The 23,339-nt window shown below is 43.5% G+C and overlaps 1 protein-coding gene across 3 annotated transcripts in view; it reads right to left on the reverse strand.

The window, feature by feature from the left end:
• The window catches only part of LOC144598302 (dihydropyrimidine dehydrogenase [NADP(+)]-like), a 658,512-nt gene that overhangs the window by 324,345 nt on the left and 310,828 nt on the right, over positions 1–23,339 (reverse strand). For all 3 annotated transcript variants that reach the window (XM_078408282.1, XM_078408283.1, XM_078408284.1), the window contains exon 11: positions 16,297–16,504. In XM_078408282.1, the coding sequence (XP_078264408.1) occupies positions 16,297–16,504 (208 nt within the window). The remainder of the gene's footprint in view (positions 1–16,296; positions 16,505–23,339) is intronic.

Consider the following 23,339-nt stretch of genomic DNA (forward strand, 5'->3'; position numbering starts at 1 on the left):
GGGGCTTGGGGGGAGAGAGAAGAACAATGGACAATGGGGACCCGGCATGGGGGAACTGCTATTGGGGGGTGGGAACAAAGAGGAGCCCACATACTTTGTAACTTTGTCAGCGCCGTAGGTGGCTGCTATTTGTATACCTTGGGTATGCAAACAAACAGTGCCTTGTCACATGTGACAATGAAGTATTCCATTCCATTCCATCTATTGGGGGGGGGGGGGGGGGGGGGAATAGGTGGACCAGTCTGAAGAAGGGTCCCGACCCCAAACACCACCTATCCATTCGCTCCACAGATGCTGGCTGGTCAGCTGACTTACTCCAATATTTTATGTTTTGCGCAAAGAAATGTCCTAAAGCTGTCTCCCAACCTACATCACTGAAGGGGATTAATGGCTCCTTGTCTATGTTTGATTACACTATCCGCTGTGTTTCCGACATTATATGTACAAAGGTACATATTGTTTGCAGATCTCTTTGGAGTTGTGATTAGAGTTATTTGAGTTATGATTAATATGCATTGTCTTTTAGTTTCTCGACCCGAAACGTCACTCATTCCTTTTATCCAGAGATGCTGCCTGTCCTGCTGAGTTACGCCAGCATTTTGTGTCTATCTTATAAACATTAACTAACTCCAAAGATGTACAGATTTGTAGGCTTAATTGGCTTAGTAAAAATGTAAATTGTTCCTAGTGTGTGAAGGACAGTGTTGGTATGCGGGGATCGCTGGTCAGTATGGACTTGAAGGGCCTGTTTCCACAATTTATCTCTAGACTAAACTAGACTAAAGTAAACTAAACCACACTAAACTAAACAAAACCTCTTTTTTTTTTTTCAATACCAGCAACATGTAAAATGCCTGGACAGTAAAATCAGTTGTGAGAAATTAACACTCACCCATACCTCAAAGAATGCTGTCCAGAAAGAACAGGTCGTCTCTGTAACAAGGAATACAACATTCCAACTAATGGTGACTGCCAGGTGTCAGTTCGGCACCCAAGAACTGTCAGTGCATCAACGTGGATGACAACTACTCACTTTGAACAATTCTCACAGACAGCAAACTAGGAAGTAAAGGGCATTGCTTTCAACAACATTTTACAGAGCACAAAATAAACATTCATAAGCGTGAACAGTGAAATTTCACAGCCATACATTTAAAAAACAAAGTAACCCTCCTCGAAATGATGATCTGAATGAATGACAAGTCATACAAATATGAATTATTTCAAGGCTAGATAAGCAATGGCATCGAGTCAATAAGCGTGGAAACAGGCCCTTCGGCCCAACTTGACCCACACTGACCAACATGTCCCATCTACACCAGGAAAAATGCCAAGAGCAGCACAGCGAACTGTTCGTGACCTTCGTCGATCCGACAAAGGCCTTCGACACTGTCAGCAGAGATGGCTTGTGGAAGATAATGCAGAAGTTTGGCTGTCCCAGCAAGTTCATCACGATTGTCCTCGGGTCTTCGATCCCACTTCTCTGGACAAGAGGCTCTGTGCATTTGCCCGATCTAATCCTCGCATGATTTGGTACAAGATACATTCTCCCCCAGTGTAGGGAAACATGCTTGCATATGTCGCAATAAAACATAATAATTGAAGAGATTATACCAAAGATATACACAAAGCGCTGGCGTAACACAACGGGTCGGGCGGCATCTCTGGAGAAAAAGGATGGGTGATTTTTCAGGTCGGGACCCGAATCATCACCCATCTTTGTTCTCAGGGATGCTCCCTGACCCAATGAGTTACTCCAGCACTTGGTGTCTATCTTTAATATTTAAGAGGTTATCTTTCAACAGTGGGAACGATTAACCTCGCTGATTTCTGAAGATTACGCCAGAGGAGAGTGCAAACAGCACACCCCGGAAGAGGCACAAAGACTCACACACAGCAACTCCTGTTTTTCCATGTTTCTCTGTGCTTCTGCATATTGTAGAAGTTGCTGTCAGTTCCACTCCTCGATTACTGCCGAGCCTGACAGTTTCATCATCATTACAACAGCAAAATCTGTGCCACTGTAATTACAGACAGATAAGCAAGAGGAGGTGTCAGCTCGGAACAAAAAGATCGACATGCAACTGGAATAATGTCATCACAACAAAAGAGAGACCGAGACTTCAGCAGCAGATAGACACAAAATGCTGGAATAACTCAGCGGGACAGGCAGCACCTCTGGAGAGAAGGAATGGGTGGCGTTTCGGGTCCAGACCCTTCTTCAGACAGAGATGATTTGTAGAATGGGAACAAAAATAGAGAGTGCACAACGAAATAGACTTCTTTTGGGGTCACAGTGGCGCAGCGGTAGCACAATGAAATAGACTTCTTTTGGGGTCACAGTGGCGCAGCGGTAGAGTTGCTGCCTTACAGCGCTTGCAGCACCAGAGACCCGGGTTTGGTCCTGAATACAGGTGCTGACTGTACGGAGTTTGTACGTTCTCCCCGTGACCGCGTGGGTTTTCTCCGAGATCTTTGGTTTTCTCCCACACTTCAAAGATGTACAGGTTTGAAGGTTAATTGGCTTGGGTTTGTGTACTTGGTATAAGTGTAAATTGTCCCTAGTGTGTGTAGGTTTGTGTTAATGTGCGGGGATCGCTGGTTGGCGCGGACTTCGGTGGGCCGAAAGGCCTGTATCTCTAAAGCTAAACTAAACTAGATCTGATATCAGAGGCACATCACAGACCAGAAAATGTGGATCGTTGAGACGTTGACCGTGATAAGTAAAATTATTACATAAAGTTTCGTAATTGCACATTTAATTCAGGAAACAATGTAGAACTTAATTTTGTGCGGATATCAATATAACTAAAACTTTAACGTTTATAAAAAATTAAGTTGTGCCACTCTCTCAGATTTGTAGCTCAATTTAAAAGGTGATCATGAGAGGCCTCTCCATGTTTAACCATTTGATCTTTACTCAATCTTGGTACAAATGAATCACAAGGAGCGCCAAAGTTTGATTTATCAGATCCTTACTTTGACTTTTAATTTTTGTAAACTTCATGTGAGTTTCTGTATTTCAGATTTACAGTGGGGTTTTTTACGATTTACAATGTTTTTTTAAAATTGGGACAATAAAATACTCAAACTCAATATAGCTAACTCATAACACACGTGACAAAGGCCATTCAAATCCATGTTGGTGACAGTTCTACCTTTGTTGCTTTTAATATACAGTATGCTCTGGTGTACTGGAAACAAAAGAATGTCGCACTGGAATTCACAACGAATGAATAAAAATATCAAAATGCAAATTCTAAGTATTCTTGATAATCATTTCCTGGTTAATTGCTTTGATTGCAATCCCCAAGGACAAGTTTTATTTTTTCCCCGTCATTATTTTGTTCAAATGTTTCAAACTGCAAAACACAGGTCAGAAATTACGATACATTTATTTTTTAATTAGAATGTGACTTTTTTTTTGAATGTAGGTTTACATTGTAAATCCAACACGTAATTATTTTAACAATGCCTCTTGGAGCTCTGGGCAGAATTAAGTGTGTGCATTAGCAGAGCAAATAATATTCAGTACAGTCTGTTTTATTTATTTTCTTAGACCTCTCTCGTGTCCTCCCCTCGCTTACAGCCTCTCTCATCCACAACCCTACCTAGCATTTAGAACATCGAGCACAGAGCAGTACAGCACAGGAATGGGCCCTTCGGCCCACAATGTTTGTGCTGAGCATAATGCCAAGTTAAACTGATCACGGTCACAAGTTCACAGGTTATCGGTGTAGAATTAGACCATTGAGTCTACTCCGCCATTCAATCATTGCTGATCTCTGCCTCTGAATCCCATTTTCCCGCCTTCTCCCCATAAACCTTGGCACCCGTTCTCAGCTGCCTGTACATGATCCATATCACTCTATTCCCTGCACTTCCATGTGCCTATCCCAAAGCCTTTTAAATGCCATATTATATACCTTTTATACCTTTATAAATGTCGTTTTTTACAGCTGATGTAAAACCTTGTGTGCTCTGGCGCTCCGAGAAATCCCAGGACATCTATCTGATTGGGTACTATTTACCCCTTTTGTCTGAAAATGTGTCCGCGGTGCTCTTGGGGTGAAGTTTGTTGATTGCCAAACTCATGATGACATTCGCAAGTATACTCCAGCTTCAGGTTTCTGGGCACACACATTTCAGAGGACCCCACATGGTCCACTAACACCGCTGCGCTGGTCAAGCTGTTTTTTCGGAGGACGCTGAAAAAGGCCGGTCTGCCCCAACAGTTGCTGATGACCTTCTACCGCTGCACCACAGAGAGCACACTAACATACGACATCTATGTGTGGTATCTCAGCTGCCCGGCAGCGGATAGGACAGCACTTCAGCGGGTCGTCTGCAGAGCGCAGAGGATCATTGGGATACAGCTGCCAGCCGTGGAGGACATCTACAACGCACGCTGCCTCAGGAAAGCCACCAGCATCTACAAGGACCCCACAAACCCATGCCACCTTCTGTTTGAAATACTTCCATCTGGCAGACATTACAAAGCCTTCTAAGCCAGCACCTCCAGACTAAAAAACAGCTTTATTCCTAGAGCGATAGCTGCTCTGAATCGGACCTGCTGAGAGCCCCCATGGTCTGTCTCTTCCACCATGGTCATCTGGCACAGTTGACCCTGCATGAACCTATTTGCACTTTACCTTGTTTCTTTTTTTTCTCCCTTCTTTTTGTTGTTTTTTGTTTTTGCTGTGTTTTATTTATTTTATAGGTATGGAAGTGGCATTCTTAATCTCATTGTCCTTGTACAATGACAATACAGATATTGTATTGTACAATGGGCATCCCCCTTACATTTTCACATCCGATGGGTCAGGAACATTGATCACCAGATCATTCTAGCCTAGCATCTGTTTTGGAGTTTAGTACTTCCGCTAACACTTGACCTTCCATGGATATGGCACACCTCGTAAATGGAAGGTAGCTCATCTGCACTAATTAAGTAGATCATTCATCTTAGCTAGACACTGCTGGTGTAACTCAGCGGGACAGGCAGTATCTCTGGCGGGAAGGAAAGGGTTTCATTTCGGTTCAAGACCTTTCTTCAGACTTCCGTCTGAAGAAGGGTCTCGACCCCTTCCTTCTCTCCACAGATGTTGCCTGTCCCGCTGAGTTACTCCAGGATTTTGTGTCTATCTTCGGTTTAAACCAGCATCCTCAGTTCCTTCCCACATAATTAATCTTAGCATTTGGTTGCTAGCTTATTTTCTCAGGGTGTTGCTCTGATTGCTCTTTTCTGAAGGTATTTCATAGAGTCGTAGAGTCATACAGTGTGGTAAATAGGCCCTTCGGCCCAACTTGCCCACACCGCCCAACATGCCCCATCTACTCTAGTCCAGCCAGGGGGAGTTTGGAGTCAGTGACGCCATCTCACTGGAGAGCTATCGAAATGTTAAAACTCCTGCACAACTTCTGCAGATGCCTGGACCTTTTCCCCGTAACCTTTGACGCCGTCATTGATCAGGAACCTGTCAATATCCACTTTAAAAATACGCAATGACTTAGCCGTCCACAGCAATGAATTGCACGGATTCACTACCCACTGACTAAAGTTCTGAAGTCACCTAACAGAAGTGTGGGAGCACCTTCACCACATGGACTGCAAAAGCTCAAGAACCACATTGTTAGTCCAATCAGCCACAGACATTAACTACTGGCCTAGCCAGTCATGTCGGTCGGAATAATTAAAATAAAACACTTTCCCACTTCACTATATGTTATATAAGAAAATAACTGCAGATGCTGGTACAAATCGAAGGTATTTATTCACAAAATGCTGGAGTAACTCAGCAGGTCAGGCAGCATCTCGGGAGAGAAGGAATGGGTGACGTTTCGGGTCGCGACCCTTCTTTGTCTGAAGAAGGGTCTCGACCCGAAACCTCACTAATAATGTTCTTTTATTTGCATTATGTTCTCCTTCAGCATTTTAAACACCTGCCTTTCTTTATTGTTTGCTCTAATGCTATCTGGAATTATCCTCATTGTTCTTTGAATGCCCTCCAGAAGGTAATAATAATAATAATAATACATTACATTTATGTAGCGCTTTTCATATACTCAAAGACGCTTTACAGGGATTTAGAGAACACAGGGAAGTGAATAAATAGATAAATAAGTAAACGAACAGAGAAAGGAGACAGAAGGTGGGGTGACCTTCAGTGGTTGAAGGCAGTACTGAATAGGTGAGACTTCAGTGATGTTTTGAATGTGGTGAGTGTGGAGGAGTCTCTGACGGTTTGAGGTAGTGAGTTCCATAGGGTGGGAGCAGCGATGGAGAAAGCCCTGTCACCCCAGGATCTGAATTTGGTCCGGATGTGGGGGGATAGGAGATTGGCAGTAGCAGAGCGGAGGGTGCAGGTGGGAGTGTGTCTGTGGAGGAGGTCGGTCAGGTAGGATGGGGCCAGGTTATGGAGGGCTTTGTAGGTCATGAGGAGGATTTTGTACTGTTTTCTCTGGGGGATGGGAAGCCAGTGGAGTTTGTAAAGGACGGGGGTGATATGGTCACGGATCGGGGTGTGGGTGAGCAGACGGGCAGCGGAGTTTTGAATGTATTGAAGTTTACTGATGATTTTTGAGGGTGCGCCATAGAGGAGGCTGTTGCAGTAGTCCAGACGGAATAATAAAATTGCATGCCATGTTCCAAATATGGTTTGAGTAATAGGCGGCTCGGTGGCGCAGCGGTACAGTTGCTGCCTCACAGCGCCATAGACCCAGGTTCGATCCTGACTACGGGTGCTGTCTGTATAGCGTCTGTATGCACTCCCTGTGACCATGTGGGTTTTCTCAGGGTGCTCTGGTTTCCTTCCACACTCCAAAGATGTACAGGTTTATAGTTTAATTGGCCGGTAAATATTGTAAATTGTCCCTTTCCCTTGGGTAGGATAATGCTTGTGCACAGGGCGATTGCTGGTCAATGTAGACTTAGTGGGCCGAAGGGCCTGTTTCCACGCAGTATCTCGAAGTCTAATAAGCTACTCAAGATCTGATTAATTTGAGTCGACATTTTTATTGAATGGTCGGTAATCACAAGCATATAATTTTCCTTTTCCACTTCTATTAATGAGAAACATTTCATTATGTTCAAGTATATTGTGACCTTTGGCAATGGGTCATTTCTTTTGTAAAGCCTCTTAATTTCTTTATGTCCCTCCTTGAAATACTACCAACCTTTCCAATACTTGTCACTCTTCCACATTGCGCAATGTTGGATTTTAACATTACAAAGCTGATTTGAAAATCAAGGTGATTGCTCTCTGATATTATTTCAACTCACTATATTGCCACTTAGTTTTTCCAGTCATTGATAGAACCATCCTGTTGCTATTACAGAAATGAGAACTCCTTAAAATGCCCCTGAAAAACAGCAACATTTAACAAGAAAGGGAAACGTATAAGATTATTAAGGGGTTGGACACGTTAGAGGCAGGAAACATGTTCCCAATGTTGGGGGAGTCCAGAACAAGGGGCCACAGTTTAAGAATAAGGGGTAGGCCATTTAGAACAGAGATGAGGAAAAAGTTTTTCAGTCAGAGAGTTGTGAATCTGTGGAATTCTCTGCCTCAGAAGACAGTGGAGGCCAATTCTCTGAATGCATTCAAGAGAGAGCTAGATAGAGCTCTTAAGGATAGCAGAGTCAGGGGGTATGGGGAGAAGGCAGGAACGGGGTACTGATTGAGAATGATCAGCCATGATCACATTGAATGGTGGTGCTGGCTCAAAGGGCCGAATGGCCTCCTCCTGCACTTATTGTCTATTGTTTTGAGATCGAGTCGAGTCTATTGCCTATTGCCTATTGTCAAATGCACGTATGGTGAGGTACAAGTACAATGAAAATCTTGAAAATCTAGTGCTAGTGTACGGGATGATCGCTGATGGGCCGAAGGGCCGTATCACTAAACTAAAGCACTGTATCTCTGAACTAAAAAAAGGTACTTACCTCATGCTTTCACTTTTTATGTAATGATGTGACATTTCGCCATTCATCTCTAATGTACCGACAATCCTCCCTACTTGCTTTTGTAAATATTGTATTACCATTTCGTAATGACTTTCATCGCCCATGAAAATATTTATTTTCCAATTTAGATTCCTACTTATATTTGCACTGATGTGAGGCTTTTTCTTAGCTGGATGCTGCCTCGAGGCACTTTCGTTAACCATGACTGCTTACTACATAACTGGGTAGTTTTGCCCTTTATGAATGCTTGGTGAGTCACAACTCAAGTTATCGTTCAAGCTACTGTATTGAATACCAGCACCATAGGGATTACAAAACGAATTTCCTGCTCAGTAATTAGCAAAATGATTTAGACTTTAGACTTCAGAGGTACAATGTGGGAATAGGCCCAGTCGGCTCACTGAGTCCGCACAGACCAGCGATCCCCGCGTACTGACACTATCCTACACATACTAGGGACAATCATTACAATTTTACCAAGCCAATTAGCCGACAAACCTGTACATCTTTGGAATGTGGGAGGAAACCGGAACACCGCGAGAAAATCCACACGGTCATAGGGAGAACGTACAAACTCTGTACCGACAGCGCCTGTAGTCAGGAGCAAACCCGGGTCTCTGGCGTTGTAAGTCAGAAAGCTTTTGATAAGGTGCCACACGGCAGGCTGCTAAGGAAGGTGAGAGCCCATCGTATTAAAAGGCAGATACGAGCATGGATATCAGGTTGGCCTTATGGCAGAAGGCAAAGAGTGCCAATAAAGGTGGCTTTTTCTGTTTGGCTGCCAGTGACTAGCAGAGTTCCACAGGGCTCGGTGCTGGGGCCTCTGCTCTTCACCTTGTATATTAATGATTTGGGTGAGGGGATTGAAGGCTTTGTGGCCAATTTTGCGGATGATACAAAAATAGGTGGGGGGGGGCTGGTAGTGTAGAGAAATCAGGGACTCTGCAGAAGGACGTGGACAGGTTGGGAGAGTGGGCAGAGAAGTGGCAGATTAAATAGTGTAGCAAAGTGTGGAGTCATGCGATTTGGTTGTAGGAATAAAGGCGTAGATTATTTTCTAAATGGGGACAGAATCCAGAAATCAGAGGAGCAAAGGGACTTGGGAGTACTGGTGCAGGATTCCCAAAAAGCTAATCTGCAAGTCGAATCGGTAGTAAAGAAAGCAAACTCAATGCTAGCATTTATATTGAGAGGGCTTGTGTGTCAAAAAAAAGGGATGTAATGCCGAGGCTCTACAAGGTGTTGGGGAGGCCGCATTTGGAGTATTATGAGCATTTTTTGGGCACCATATCTGAGGAAGGATGCACTGGTTTGGGAGAGGGTCCAGAGGAAGGTTACAAGAATGATCCCAGGAATGAGTAGGTTAACATATGATGAGGGTTTGATGGCACTGGACCTGTACTCACTGGAGTTTAGAAGAATGAGGGGGGACCTCAATGAAACGTACAAAATAGTGGAAGGCTTGGACAGAGTGGATGTGGAGAGGATGTTTCCACTAGTGGGAGAGTCTAGGACTAGAGGCCGTAGCCTTAGAATTAAAGGTTGGGCTTTTAAGTAGGAGATGAGAAGGAATTTCTTTAGTCAGAGTGTGATGAATCTGTGGAATTCTTTATGGAGGCCAAGTCAGTGGATATATTTAAGGCAGAGATAGATAGATTCTTGATTAGTACAGGTGTCAGAGGTTATGGGGAGAAGGCAAAAGAATGGGGTTAGGAAGGAGAGATAGATCAGCCATGATTGAATGGCGGAGTAGACTTGATGGGCCGAATGGCCTAATTCTGCTCCTCTCACTTATGATCGTATGATCTTCTGAAGGCAGCAACTCTACCGCTGCGCCACCGTGCCGCCCCAAATCTGCTATTCTAATATCAGAACTGGGAAAATGCTGGGATCTGGGTAAGAAGAAGTGAGAAGCAGAGGATAGGCCTCTCACTAAATGCGATTCACTGACTCACTTGAGTTCCTCCAGCAGAAAGAGTTGCATGACTTTAAAACTGCTTCATCAAAGCTGCATATGTGATGCACCACAGGTTTACAGGGGATATGTGCAACATATCTCATAATAGTAGAATGGCCTGCCTTACTGAAAGTTCCCTCCAGCAAATGCTGGTGTAGGGTGAGCAAAAGTCTCTGAATATATTAAATTATTGTTCGCAGCATGCGGTTCTTTGATCTCTAGATACCACTGGACGCCGGGAATAACGTTAACCAATGTAAATTGTCCAGAAGAATCCCTCACCAAAAATAGAGCATGGATATTCCAAATCAATATCCTACACTTCAAGACCAGAGGCTACATGAAAATACTGAGAAGAAATAATAACATTCTATTTAGCTCCAGAATTGGGCGTTGTTCACAACAAGCTCCTTTGTTCCTGCAACTGGGAATTGGAAAATTATACGTTTCTTACTTCCTTGGCATGCACATTACCTCAGGAGCATTGTTCCAAGCTTAGAGCCTTGACTTAGATATTCTCTTCGATGCAGCAGCTTTGGTATTCTGGAAAGTAGCCTGAGCATCCATCATTTAAGAGTGTGTGTCATTTGGATATATTCACATCTAGTTATATGATAGTGTAACCCACAAGTGTAACAACAGTTCCCTCTTGTGATCTGAACTGGATATTCATGTCTTTCATTCACGTCTAACCCTAATCCTTTCAAAGTCACGCCAAGAGATGATTAGGTGAGACGCAGGTAGACGGTGATCATCAGGCCCATTTGTTCGCTGCTAATGAGCACATACTACAACCTTCAGAATCAGCTGCATTTTCCTCAATCAAAACAATTTGTCATGATAATTTTAAGAATTCAAAATAATGATCGCATACTTCCCCACATCAGTAGGTTGCTTTGTTTAAGATCCATAAGATCAAAAGTGATAGGAGAAGAATTAATCGGCCATTCGGCCCATCAAGTCTACTCCGCCATTCAATCATGGCTGATCTATCTCTCCCTCCTAACCCCATTCTCCTACCTTCTCCCCATAACCTCTGACACACGTACTAATCAGGAATCTATCCATCTTTGCCTTAAATATATCCAATGACTTTGCCTCCACAGCCTTCTGTGGCGATGAATTCCACAGATCCACCACCCTCTGACTAAAGAAATTCCTCCTCTTCTCCTCCCTAAAAGAATGTCCTTTAATTGTGAGGCTATGACCTCTAGTCCTAGTAAAATAATGCCATATTCTTTCACATTTTGACCTTTCGTGTCTCACAAAATCTTGCCTTGCAGTTTTCCATTTTATAATCCTGACTGTCCGTGTGTTAGATTTTACTTTCAATTTCAATCAGTTAGGATAAAAGGAGTCAAAGAAGAGGAATGGTTCATCATGTCCCTTGGGCCTATCTCACATCCTTTAATTATCAAAATATCATCAAACTCAAATTTTCATTCTCATTCAAACAGTTATTTGGGAAAGAATTCCCAAATTCCACTACCGCCTGTATGGAAAGTTGCTTGCTGATGTTGTCCATGAATGAGTTCATGATAAATTTTGGATAACGTTCACTCACTGCCTCAGCGCAGAAAATAATTTCCCTTTGATCTGTTCTGCCAAATTCTTCACTTCTTGGGGAATGATAGATGGAAAATGGGGGACCTAAGAAAAGTTCATTTTCATTCTGCTGGTGTGAGGATTCTCAGCCCAGTGAACTTGAGGCTCTCACAGTTAATCTCGAGTAATGTGGCAATTTTGGGGCGGCGCGGTGGCGCAGCGGTAGAGTTGCTGATCACAACACCACAGACTCCGGGTTCGATCCCAACTACGGATGTTGCCTGTACGGAGTTTGTACATTCTCTCTGTGACAATTTACATTTGCCCAGCCAATTAACCTACATACCTGTACGTCTTTGGAGTGTGGGAGGAAACCGAAGATCTCGGAGAAAACCCACGCAGGTCATGGGGAGAACGTACAGACGGCGCCCGTAGTCAGGATCGAACCTGAGTCTCCGGTGCTGCATTCGCTGTAAGGCAACAACTCTACCGCCGCGCCACCGTTAATTGTAGGTTAATTGGCTTCGGTAAAACAAAATTATAAATTGTTTCTAGTGTGTTGGACCGTGCTAGTGTACGGGATGATTGGTGGTCGGTGTTCCACGCTGTATCTCTAAAGTCTAAAAGTTTTAACGTCTGTACAGTCTTTTGTACAGTCTTAAAGTCTTAACAGGTATGTAGGTTAATTGGCTGGGTAAAATGTAAAAAATGTTTTTTTTTAAAAATTGTCCCTAATGGGTGTAGGATAGTGTTAATGTACGGGGATCGCTGGGCGGCACGGACTTGGTGGGCCGAAAAGGCCTGTTTCCGGCTGTATATATATGATATGATATGATATGATAAAGCAAAATTACAATATTCAAGTGAGCTGACCTCGTAAATCATGCAGGTACAGTCGTACGCAACACTTAAGGTGTAGCAGTCACTTTGCTGTAACTCTTTAATCGTCACCATGATCCCTTCCAACTGGTGCGAGAACTGCACTGGCAATCAAGGCCTCATGGAATTTGAGGCTTTCTGCTTTGATCATAATTTGTCCAGTTGAGGATTCATGGCGAATAAGTTGACAATAAGCAAGAGAGAGGCTGGAGCTCAGTGGGAAAAACAGGAAGCAAGGATGTTTCCAGCTGTGGGAGAGCCTAGGACAAGAGGGCACTGCCCCAGGATAAAAGGACGTACGCTTTAGAGTGAAGATGAGGATGAATTTCTTTAGCCAGAGGGTGGTGAATCCTTGGAACTCAGAGCCAAGTTGTTGGGTATTTTTAAAGCAGAGATTGATGGGTTCTTGATTAGTAGGGGTGCAAAGGTTACAGGGAGAAGGCAGGAGAACGGGGTTGAGGGAAACATAGATCAACCATGATCGAATGGCAGACCAGACCTGATGGGCCGAATGGGCTAATTCTCCTCCTATGCGCTATGGTCTTATTGTACTTCAATGCCACCAGTCATACAAGATAAAGTCATACAGTCATAGAGTCATACAGCACCGAAATAGCCCTATCAGCCCAACTTGCTAATGCAGACTAAGCTGCCCCATCTGCATGACTCTCACCTGCCTGCAAGTAGCCATATCTCCTGTCCATGTACCTGTCCAAATGCCTTATAAATGTTGTTACAGTATCTGCCTCAATAACCTCCTCTGACAGGTCATTCCATATACCAACCACCCGTTGTGTGAAAAAGTTTCCGCTCAGGTTCCTATTAAATCTTTCCCCTCTCACCTTAAACCTACGACCTTTTGTTCTTGATTCCACTACTCTGGGTACAAGACCAACCCTGTCATCTACTCTATGTATTTACCTCATGATCTTAGACACCTCTATAAGGTCACCCCTTAATCTCCTGCAATGTTTTAGACTTTAGACTTCGGAGATACAGCGTGGAAACAGGCCCTTTGGCCCACCGAGTCCTCGCCAACCAGCAATCACCCGGTACACTAGCACTATCCCACACGCTAGGGAAGATTTACAATTTTACCGAAGACTATTAACCTACAAACCTGAACATCTTTGGAATGTGGGAGGAAACTGGAGCACCCGAAGAAAACCCATGCGGTTACAGGGAGAACGTACAAACTCTATACAGGCAGCACCCGAAGTCGTGATTGAACCAGGGTCTCTGGCGCCACAAGAAGGAAAATCGACCGCTGCGCCTCCGTGCCGCCCATTTTGAAGTAACTATTATCTGTGATAACATTTCAAGGCAGATAAAAATATGAAAATTCTTATCAATATGAACTGCCATAACTAATTATGCAACCATGTGATGTGTGTTCAGTTTGCACTTGTTTAAACAGATGAGATGCTCATTAGCTTCAGTATATCTGTAATGCTTCAATAAATAGTTTAATGGCTGTAATGTTTAACCAATTTCAGAAGTCTATGTAATTCTAGCTTTAGCAGCTCATTAATGGTTTTTTTTTGACAGTGTACAAATGATTTTGCTGCAATTTGATACCTTCTTAAACTCCCAAGATGTTGTGATTTACTTCCGTGATTAGGGACCACTAAAATATAAATGGCAGAAGCTCTACAGTGGAGGGTTAATAGTCATTGTTTAACAGTCATCACTGAATGTAATCTTACATATTGTGATCTTTCAGCACAGTTGCACAATTTAGATTTTATATTACTCCGAGGTACGACATTATCATGCATTTATTATTGTCAGTCGACCAGTCAAGGATCGGGCACTTAAAAAAAAATCGGCATAGCATCACCCATAAGAGAAACCTGGCAAATAAAGATAAGCAGGGCTACAGTAAAACAATGTTGTGAACAGCAAGTCACATGGGAATGATGCCCAGTCAACTCACAAGGTCGTTAAGCAAGATTCACAAAACAATGCTAAGCACTTTCTCATTAAATCCTCCAAACAACGCTTTAGAGCTCATTTCTATGTGATAAACCAGATTCTAAAGGTCTTATTAATCTTTATTAATCATAAAAAATAGACTATGTTGCAGAAGGACTTGTTGGTTGCAATGAAGGGCTTCCACAATAGTTCAGCAACAATAACTTGCCCCTTGACTGCAATGTATTATTGCAAGGAATGTGAAGTTTTTTCCACGAGTGGAAAGGAACTGAACATTGTGAGAGACATTACTGTGCCTGCACAGCCAGAACTCAAAAATCACTTGCCGTTAATGGCAGACATATATTTTATGTGTGGTTGCAAAAATCTGCTGTTGCTGCTTCAGCTTTGCTATTCAATTAAAAAGGACAATCACAAAGGCACTTGAAAAATATTCTGTTTTATCAAACGCAATGCACGAGTAAAAAAAATATTGCTTGTGTGGGAAGGAACTGCAGATGCTGGTTTACACCGAAGATGGACACAAAATGGTGGAGTAACTCAGCGGGTCAGGCAGCATCTCTGGAGAAAAGGAATGTGTGATGTTTTGGGTCGAGACCCTTCATCAGACTGTGAGTTAATGAGGAAGATTCTCTTGGTTTTCCAGTTTCAATACATTCTTAGCTGGTTAAAAAAAATCCGCACCCCAAATTAGAGTCAACAGGTCATAGAGTCACACAGCACGGAAACAGTCCCTTCAGCCCAACTTGCCCATGCCTACTAAGATGCCCTTTCTACACGAGTACCAGCTGCCCGTGTTTAGCCCATACCCCTCTAAATGTTTGCTATCCATGTACCTGTCCAAATGCCTTTTGAATGTTGCTATACCACCTGCCTCAACTACCTCCTCTGGCAACTTGTTCCATTTACACCCCCATCCTCTGTGTGAAAAAGCTGCCCCTCAGGTTTCTCTTAAATCTTTCCCCTCTCACTTTAAACCCATGTCTTCTTTTCAGTTACCCGATCTATTCCAAATTATCCAAGGCAATTGTAGGAATCCTGAACTTTGGGACATTTACGGATGGTAATTATTTTTAATGCCCAGCTACAAATACTTTCTCCAGCTCAAAAAAGACTGAGTCGAATGACAAAGTGGTGGAATTATTCATTTCTATTAAAAAATATTTGGTGTTGTTGAACTTAAGGATCGATGTTTGTCCATTGTAAGTAGAGTTGCAGAGGAAGTGTTTTGATAGAAAGTCATTATTAATTCTGAACTATTAATTCTGTTTGTATTTCTTCACAATGCTCTGACCAACTGAGCGATTCCAGCAATTTAAGTTTTTATATTGGTAATGTGCAAGTTATTTCCCTTCTAGACAGCACGGTGGTACAGCAGTAGGCTTGCTGTCTTACAGCACCACAGACATGGGTTCGATCCTGACTACGGTTGCTGTCTGCACAGAGTTTGTACGCTCTATCCATCACCGTGTTTTGGTTTTCTCCGGGAACTTCGGTTTCCTCCCATACTCTAAAGAAGTACAGGTTTGTAGCTTAGGAAAATAACTGCAGATGCTGGTACAAATCGAAGGTATCACAAAAAGCTGGAGTAACTCAGCGGGTCAGGCAGCATCTTGGAGAGAGGGAATGGGTGACGTTTCCGGTCGAGACCCTTCTTCAGACTGATACAGGTTTGTAGCTTAATTGGTTTCGGTAAAAATTGTAAATTGTCCCTAATGTGTAGGATAGTGCTAGTGTGCAGGGATCGCTAGTTGGCACGGACTCCGTGGGCCAAAGGTCCTGTTTCCACGCTGTATCTCTAAACTAAACTAAACTAAACTAGCCAGTAAATTCAAAGATGGAAATCAAGATGCTAAGGAACAAACTACTCTTTAATGCAATGCCTGTGGACAGTAACTCAAAGTGACAATATATTACAAAGGCGGGGAGAAAAAATACTCCACCATTAAGTTTCACTTCTGTCCATGTATCTAATATAAATGTAGGCAAACTGCAGTAGGTCATAATTGCTTACCTGAATTGGAGACGATGGAGCCAAAAGCACTGATGACAACATTTGCCTTCAAGCGCATAACCTGGTCGTCGTCTTCAACCCAATCCCCAGCATCATTCTGCTCTGTACGGACAAACTCAATTGCAGAAATCCGCTGACCTTTCAGAATAATTCTTCTTGGTGACATGTAAGGCAAAAACTCACATCTCTCTTCTTTTGCTAGTTCCACCTAATAGACAATTGCAAGAGAGAAAACAACATTGATAAGCTCAGGACAACTATGACCTTCATTACAATATTAGTGTGCGATGCATTATAAATCCTGGATGGTGAAGAGCCTACATCTACAGAAATGTTATTTAGTTATCCGAACCTTTCACTCTTCCTGGTGCATCTTTACACCAGTCTAAGTCTAAGACTTACAACTAACTATCAGACACCTCTTCCTACCTATCCCTGGACCATGACCCCACCGATAAACACCAGATAAATACCACTGATGACCCCTTCTCCCGTCTCCAATGGACCCCCTCCTCTTGGACCCCCCCGTGTGGCCAACTACCCTCACTAGAACTTTTTATCTCCAACTGCCGGCGTGACATCAGCCGCCTCAAATTCTCCACTCCCCTGACGAACTCCAACCTCTCCCCTCCTGAACGTGCAGCCCTCCACTCACTCCGCAACAACCCGGACTTAATCATTAAACCCGCTGACAAGGGAGGGGCTGTGGTAGTCTGGCGTGCTGACCTCTACCGGACCGAGGCCAGACGACAACTATCAGACACCTCTTCCTACCTATCCCTGGACCATGACCCCACTGATAAACACCAGATAAACAGCATCTGCAGTTATTTTCTTATAGAACAATCTAAATATTGACTGTTTGCAGAAGGTATTCTTATGTGATACGAGGGCAGTGTGATTGCAACTCAACTTGATAAACTTCCAAGTTGCCCCTCTAGTGTGTACATGCCAACCACCACATACTCCCTTAAAAACAACCTGCCATTCTCCAAGCAAGACAGAAACTAACGTTCAGCAAATGGCGGTGCAGCAGTAGAGTTACTACCTTACAGCACCAGAGACCCAGGTTCGATCTTGACTGTGGGTGCGGCCTGTACCGAGTTTGTACGTTCTCCCCGTGACCGCGTGGGTTTTCCCCGGGTGCTCCGGTTTCCTCCCACACTCCAAAGACGTACAGGTTTGTAGGGTAATTGACTTTGGTAAAAAATGTACAATGTCCTCAGTGTGTTGGATAGGGCTAGTGTATGGGGTGATCGCTGGTCGGCGTGGACTCGGTGAGCCAAAGGACCTGTTTCCACGCTGCATCTCTAAACTAAACTAAACAATGTGTAGGAAGGAACTGCAGATGCCAGTTTACACTGAAGACAGACACAAAATGCTGGAGTAACTCAGCGACTCAGGCAGTATCTCTGGAGAAAAGGAATAGGTGACGTTTTGGGTCGAGTCCCTTCTTCTGAAGAAGGGTCTCGACCCGAAACGTCACCTCTTCTTTTTCTCCAGAGATGCTGCCTGTCCTGCTGAGTTTCTCCAGCATTTTGTGTTTATCTAAACTAAACATGATATTATTACAGAGCAAATAGTATTTATTAACTGTAGAGTCTCACACTTCTGCTTTTGCATTGGCGCTTTCTGTCAACATGGCAGAATGAAATTGGCGCTTTCTGTCAACATGGCAGAACGGTGATTCCTAATATTTCCTGTGGAATAGTCCCTTCACCCAGGGTGCAATGAGTACTTATTTCAATGGAATTGCTTGCTCTACAACAGCCAAGATAAAGTGACCAGCTGAGCATTCCAAATGCATTTTCTGATTGCTTTCATGAATCTTTGAGCCCCAGAGTTTGAGGCTGGCCAGTGTGGAACAATTTGCCGATAGTGAAATCCATGTTGTTCTGCAAATTGCTGCAGCTCTGAAATCTCCCAAGGAGACCCTTTGAATAGTGGCCCTCATTGTTGTACAATTGGTTACTGCAACTTCTGGACATATGGGCAGCCATTCAGAACTAGTTTGCTGGTGTAAAGCATTCCCCAAGGTCAAAAGCAGCTCTCTCACTATCATACTATCATGGCTAATCAGGTTGGTTGATAATGGCAAGATGGGGTCCCCTGTGTTAGCTGCTGACATCCAACAGTGGAGACATCTTTTATCAACTCTTCTTTATTGTTATAGAGTCATAGGGTGATATGACCCACACCGGCCCAACTCATAGAGTGATATGACCCACACCGGCCAACAATGTCCCAGCTACACGAGTCCCGCGTTTGACCCACATCCCTCCAAACTTGTCCTATCCATGTACCTTAAACATTGGGATAGTCCCAGCCTCAACTACCTCCTCTGGCAGCCTGTTCCATACACCCAACGCCCTGCGACAAGGAACTGCAGAAGCTGGTTTACAAAAAAATCGACAAAGTGCTGGAGTAACTCAGCAGGCCAGGAGAACATGCATGGGTGATGTACCGGGTTGGGGCCCTTCTTCAGAATGATTGAAGGGAGTGGTGCGGAAAGAAAGCCAGAAGAGAGGAGGGGCAGTTTGAGTGCTAGGTGATAGGTTCATACAGTTTGAGTGAGGGGGAGGGGGGGGGGAATTGATAGGCAGATGGCTGGACAAAAAAATATGAAAAGACAGAAGGTGATAGACAAAAGGATCAAAGAGTTGCAAATTGTGAAGCTAGAGGAGGGGATGTAGGTGGAAGAGGTGGGTTGGGGAGAGGGGAGAAATAAGATGGAGCTGCTCCAGCACTTTGTCTCTATTTTTCTCTTCATTGTTCATGTCGATGAAGCACATTGTGTTCCTGAGAAAGGCTTCGGTTTTGGTTGGCTTTGATGACTAATCCTAAAATGCTTTGAGGATGTCTATGCGTTCTCGCAGGATGAAAAATATCTCAAAATACAAGGATCCATTTAGTTCCACCTGGTCGAAAGGGTACCTCATCATTGTGGGTAATGTTCTTCGAGAGCAGTGTTACAATAGACCAGAAAATCCAGAGCATTTTGAAGATCTCATTATGGAGTAACTTAGACGTGAATTATGTGCACAGACAGATTTCTGTGCGGGCATTTCCATGTTTAAGATCAAACTAGATTGTCTAGAAGAGAGCAGTAGGAAACACTTTATTTTAATCAAACTACTGCCATTATTCTCTCTGGCAGGATTGAAAATCCAAGGAAATTGTCCACTTTTACGGTTATCTGCCACGTTTGTGGTTGATAAATGAGAATTGACAATAATCGAGTGTCATAGTATTGTCAAGCGGCTAATTTTACTATAAATCTCACTCAAAAATAGCACTGGGTAGATAGAAGTAATAATATTTGCAGATCTTGGTCAAATGGCTAATAAGATTAAAATGCAAAGCGTTATGTTGTTAACCAGGTGTTGAAAATACTTTATCTCAAGCCATTTTAGCCTCTGTTCAGTTCTTCATTGGTTTTGTTAAATAAATGTTTACATATTAAAAACCACTCAAACTTTTGAGCAATAATTATTGCATTATTTTCATGTAAATGCTAATTTAACAAAATATACACTACATAATACTCTTTTTAGTTCATATTCCCATTCAAATTGTTATCAAATAAAGTGGGTAACAGATCTAGGCATCTTTAAGTGGTTATCAAATTAACCCAAGGAATTCTAATCCAACTGCAATAATTAAAAACGATCTTCACAAATGCTATAAAGGCATTTTTAAAAGGGACAGTTTTGAGGTGTATAATGAACTATGAATAATCTGCACGTTATTACATAGTTTTTCAAACCAGATGATATTGGTTGCACTATAAAAGCAATTTATCTTTAGTTTACAGAGATGACTTACTGTACTATCTTCTATCTATATATTACTAAAACTCTCATCGTACGTATTTCTATGTATTTATATTGCATTTTAGTACGTGCCCGAAATACAGCCAAATTGGTACATGATAGCGCAACAATTTTAGGACCACCTTACTCACCATTGTCCTGCTGTTCAAATGGTTGTTATATATTTTTAATTTTTCACTTTTTAAACTTTAACAAATCACTTTTTAAACTTTAATAAATCCCTTTTCTTCTTGCCCTGCCCGTCACCCGTGTTCGACGTCACAATGGGAACCCAAGGGGTCCGCATCTTCGATGTCACAATGGGAACCCAACGGCTCTGCGCCAGCGCAGTTGGGACCCGTTGATCTGATACTTAGGTAAGATGGCCGCCAGATCCACGTGTGCGCAGTTGGGGGAGGGTTGCCGTTCGGAGGAGGACGGGACCCGCCCGAGTTAAGGGAATGGCGGCCAATGAGGGGTGGGGAGAGGAGAGCGGAAGAGCTCTCCCCACTCCCTCCCCCCCTCTCATTGGCCGCCGCTCCCGTCACTCGAGTGGGTCCCGCCCCTAGTGGCCATCTTGGGCACAGCAAGTGCAAAAGGCATTTCTGCGGGCCCGGCAACTCCCGTTGTGTCCAAACCTCTCCTGCGGGCCCGGCAACCCCCGTTGGGTCCACACCTCTCCTGCAGGCAAGGCAACCCTCCCCCAACTGACGACCTGTGGACCCGTTGCCAGCGGGGGAGTCTTATATTTTTAACGTTTTTCACTTTTTAAACCTTAAATATCACGTTTTTAAACTTTAATAAATTCCTTTTCCGCCTGCCCTGCCCGTCAGCCATGTTTGACGTCACAATGGAAACCCAATGGCTCCACATGTGCGACGTCACAATGGGAACCTAATGCGTCCGCGCCTGCGCAGTTGGGCCCCCCGTTGATCTGATAGGTAAAATGGCCGCCAGATCCGCACATGCGCGGTATAAACAGGTCCGCACCTGCGCAGTTGGGGCCCGTTGATCTAATACTTACGTAAGATGGCCACCGGATCTGCGGGTGCGCAGTTGGGGGAGGGTTGCCGCTCGGAGGGGGGCAGGACCCGCCCGAGTAACGGGAGTGGCGGTCAATGAGGGGGGGTGTGAGGAGGAGGAAAGGGGAGAGGGACCCACTCACCTCGGCCATGGGCGGCCATCACCTCAGCTAGCAGCTGGAGAGCTATCCTCCCCCCCCCACCCTCCTCATTGGCCGCCACTCCCGCCACTCGGGCGGGTCCCGCTCCCCCCACGTGGAACCCGGACCAATAGGCGTTTAAATATAAATCCAAAGTCTAACTATTCAACTTCTGAATACAATGAATAACAAAAATCGTCTTGAGCTACTGCCAGAGACCGGGTTCGATCCGGACTACGGGCGCAATCTCTAGTGAGTTTGCACGTTCGCCCTATGACCATGTCAGTTTTCTCCGGGTGCTGTGGTTTCTTCCCACACTCCAAAAATGTAAATGAACTGGCTTTGGTACAATGGTAAATTGTCCCTAGTGTGTGGGATAGTGCTAGTATACAGGATGATCGCTGGTCGGCACAGACTCGGTCGGCCGAAGGCCCGTTTCTGCGATGTAGCTCTAGCCCTTTAAATGAGTTACTTACAACGTATTATTAAAATCTGCGGCTCTCTTCATTCACGGCCAGCAAATGCATACGTTAACAGTCCAATCACTTCCAAGGACTCTTGCAAAGGTGTACCATATCTAGTCACGTGATTTATAAGCAAGGCACCATTTGAATTATGCTGCAATTACTTCTTACAGTATACTTTCAGAATAGAGAGTGCATTATAGAAGAGAGTGATTGATTCAAAAAAAAAAAAATCTTTTATTGGTCGCACTGCCAGGTAACCAATTACTAAAACTATTGATTTTTCAATGTTGTTAATATTCTGAATATTTAACAACATTGATTCAATCCTTTTGTTTTCATTCATCCACTTTGCAAGGAGAGAGATAGAGATGGTACTAATAGCATCAAAAGATCGTAACGAAACTAAATTAAACATTAGAAGATAGTCACAAAGTGCTAGAGTAACTCAGCGGGTCAGGCGCCATCTGAGTTACTTCAGCACTTTGTATCTATCTTCGGTATATACCAGCATCTTCAGTTCCTTTCTACACTTAATAAAACATTAATCAGATTCTATTTGAAGAATTGTCTCTTCTTTTTTGATCCTACTTTTACTGGAAGCAGTTCATAGAGTCACAGGATTTTAAATAAATGAAATATTAAGTTAATAATGCAAAATCACTTCAAACCAAAGGAAATCTAAGGTGAGGGAAGACACAGAATTTCTGCTGAGGAAGCATTAGTAAGAGCTAATCAAGCATCATTTTTGGTGAACTAGGAACAAATATGCCAACTGATGATTCACAGGGTAACATTCCCAGAACAATACCATTGGAACACTCCATCACTTTGCAAAGCCAAATTTACAAAGCTGGCTTTATTGGGGCAACACATTGGCTCAGCTGGTAGGTCCACTGCCTCACAGCACCAGAGACACAGGTTTGATCCTGGCATCAGGTGCCGTCTGCGTGGAGTTTTCCCATTCTTCCAGTGACCCTTCCGGGTTTCTTCCGGGTGCTCCGGTTTCCTCCCACATCCCAGATATCTGCAGCTATTTTCGGTTGATTGCCCTCATTAAATTGTTGGCAGTGGAGGAGAAAGTGGATTAACATGCAACTAATGGTTGGCATGGACACGGTGGGCTGAAGGGCCTGCGTCTCGCAATCAATCACCCGATGAAAGGGTGTTTTGCAATGCAATGCCGAAAGCTCCAAGTCAAATAGGGACACAGTGAATCAGATCCCAACAGCAAGCTAACCAAAACCTTGGTGGAATCTTGCTGCACTGACTGTGCAATTCACAACAAATAACCCAGTAGGTGCTGCCTTTAATAAAAACTATTCGATTGGAACAGTATCCAAACTTGTCCTACTAAAATATGCTTCCTGGATTTATAATGATAAATTTTTGTTACAGTTTAGTTATTTCTCACTGTAAAGTCAAAGTTAAAAATATTCATTATGTTAAATACTATAACTTGTATGACACTCGCAACGAAGGAATAATTAAGTAGTAAAAAACATACATAGAAAACAGGTGCAGGAGGAGGCCATTTGGCCCTTCGAGCCAGCACCGCCATTCATTGTGATCATGGCTGATCATCCACAATCAGTAACTTGTGCC

This window comes from Rhinoraja longicauda, chromosome 11 (genome assembly GCF_053455715.1).
Source record: "Rhinoraja longicauda isolate Sanriku21f chromosome 11, sRhiLon1.1, whole genome shotgun sequence".
Taxonomy (NCBI): Eukaryota; Metazoa; Chordata; class Chondrichthyes; order Rajiformes; family Arhynchobatidae; genus Rhinoraja; species Rhinoraja longicauda.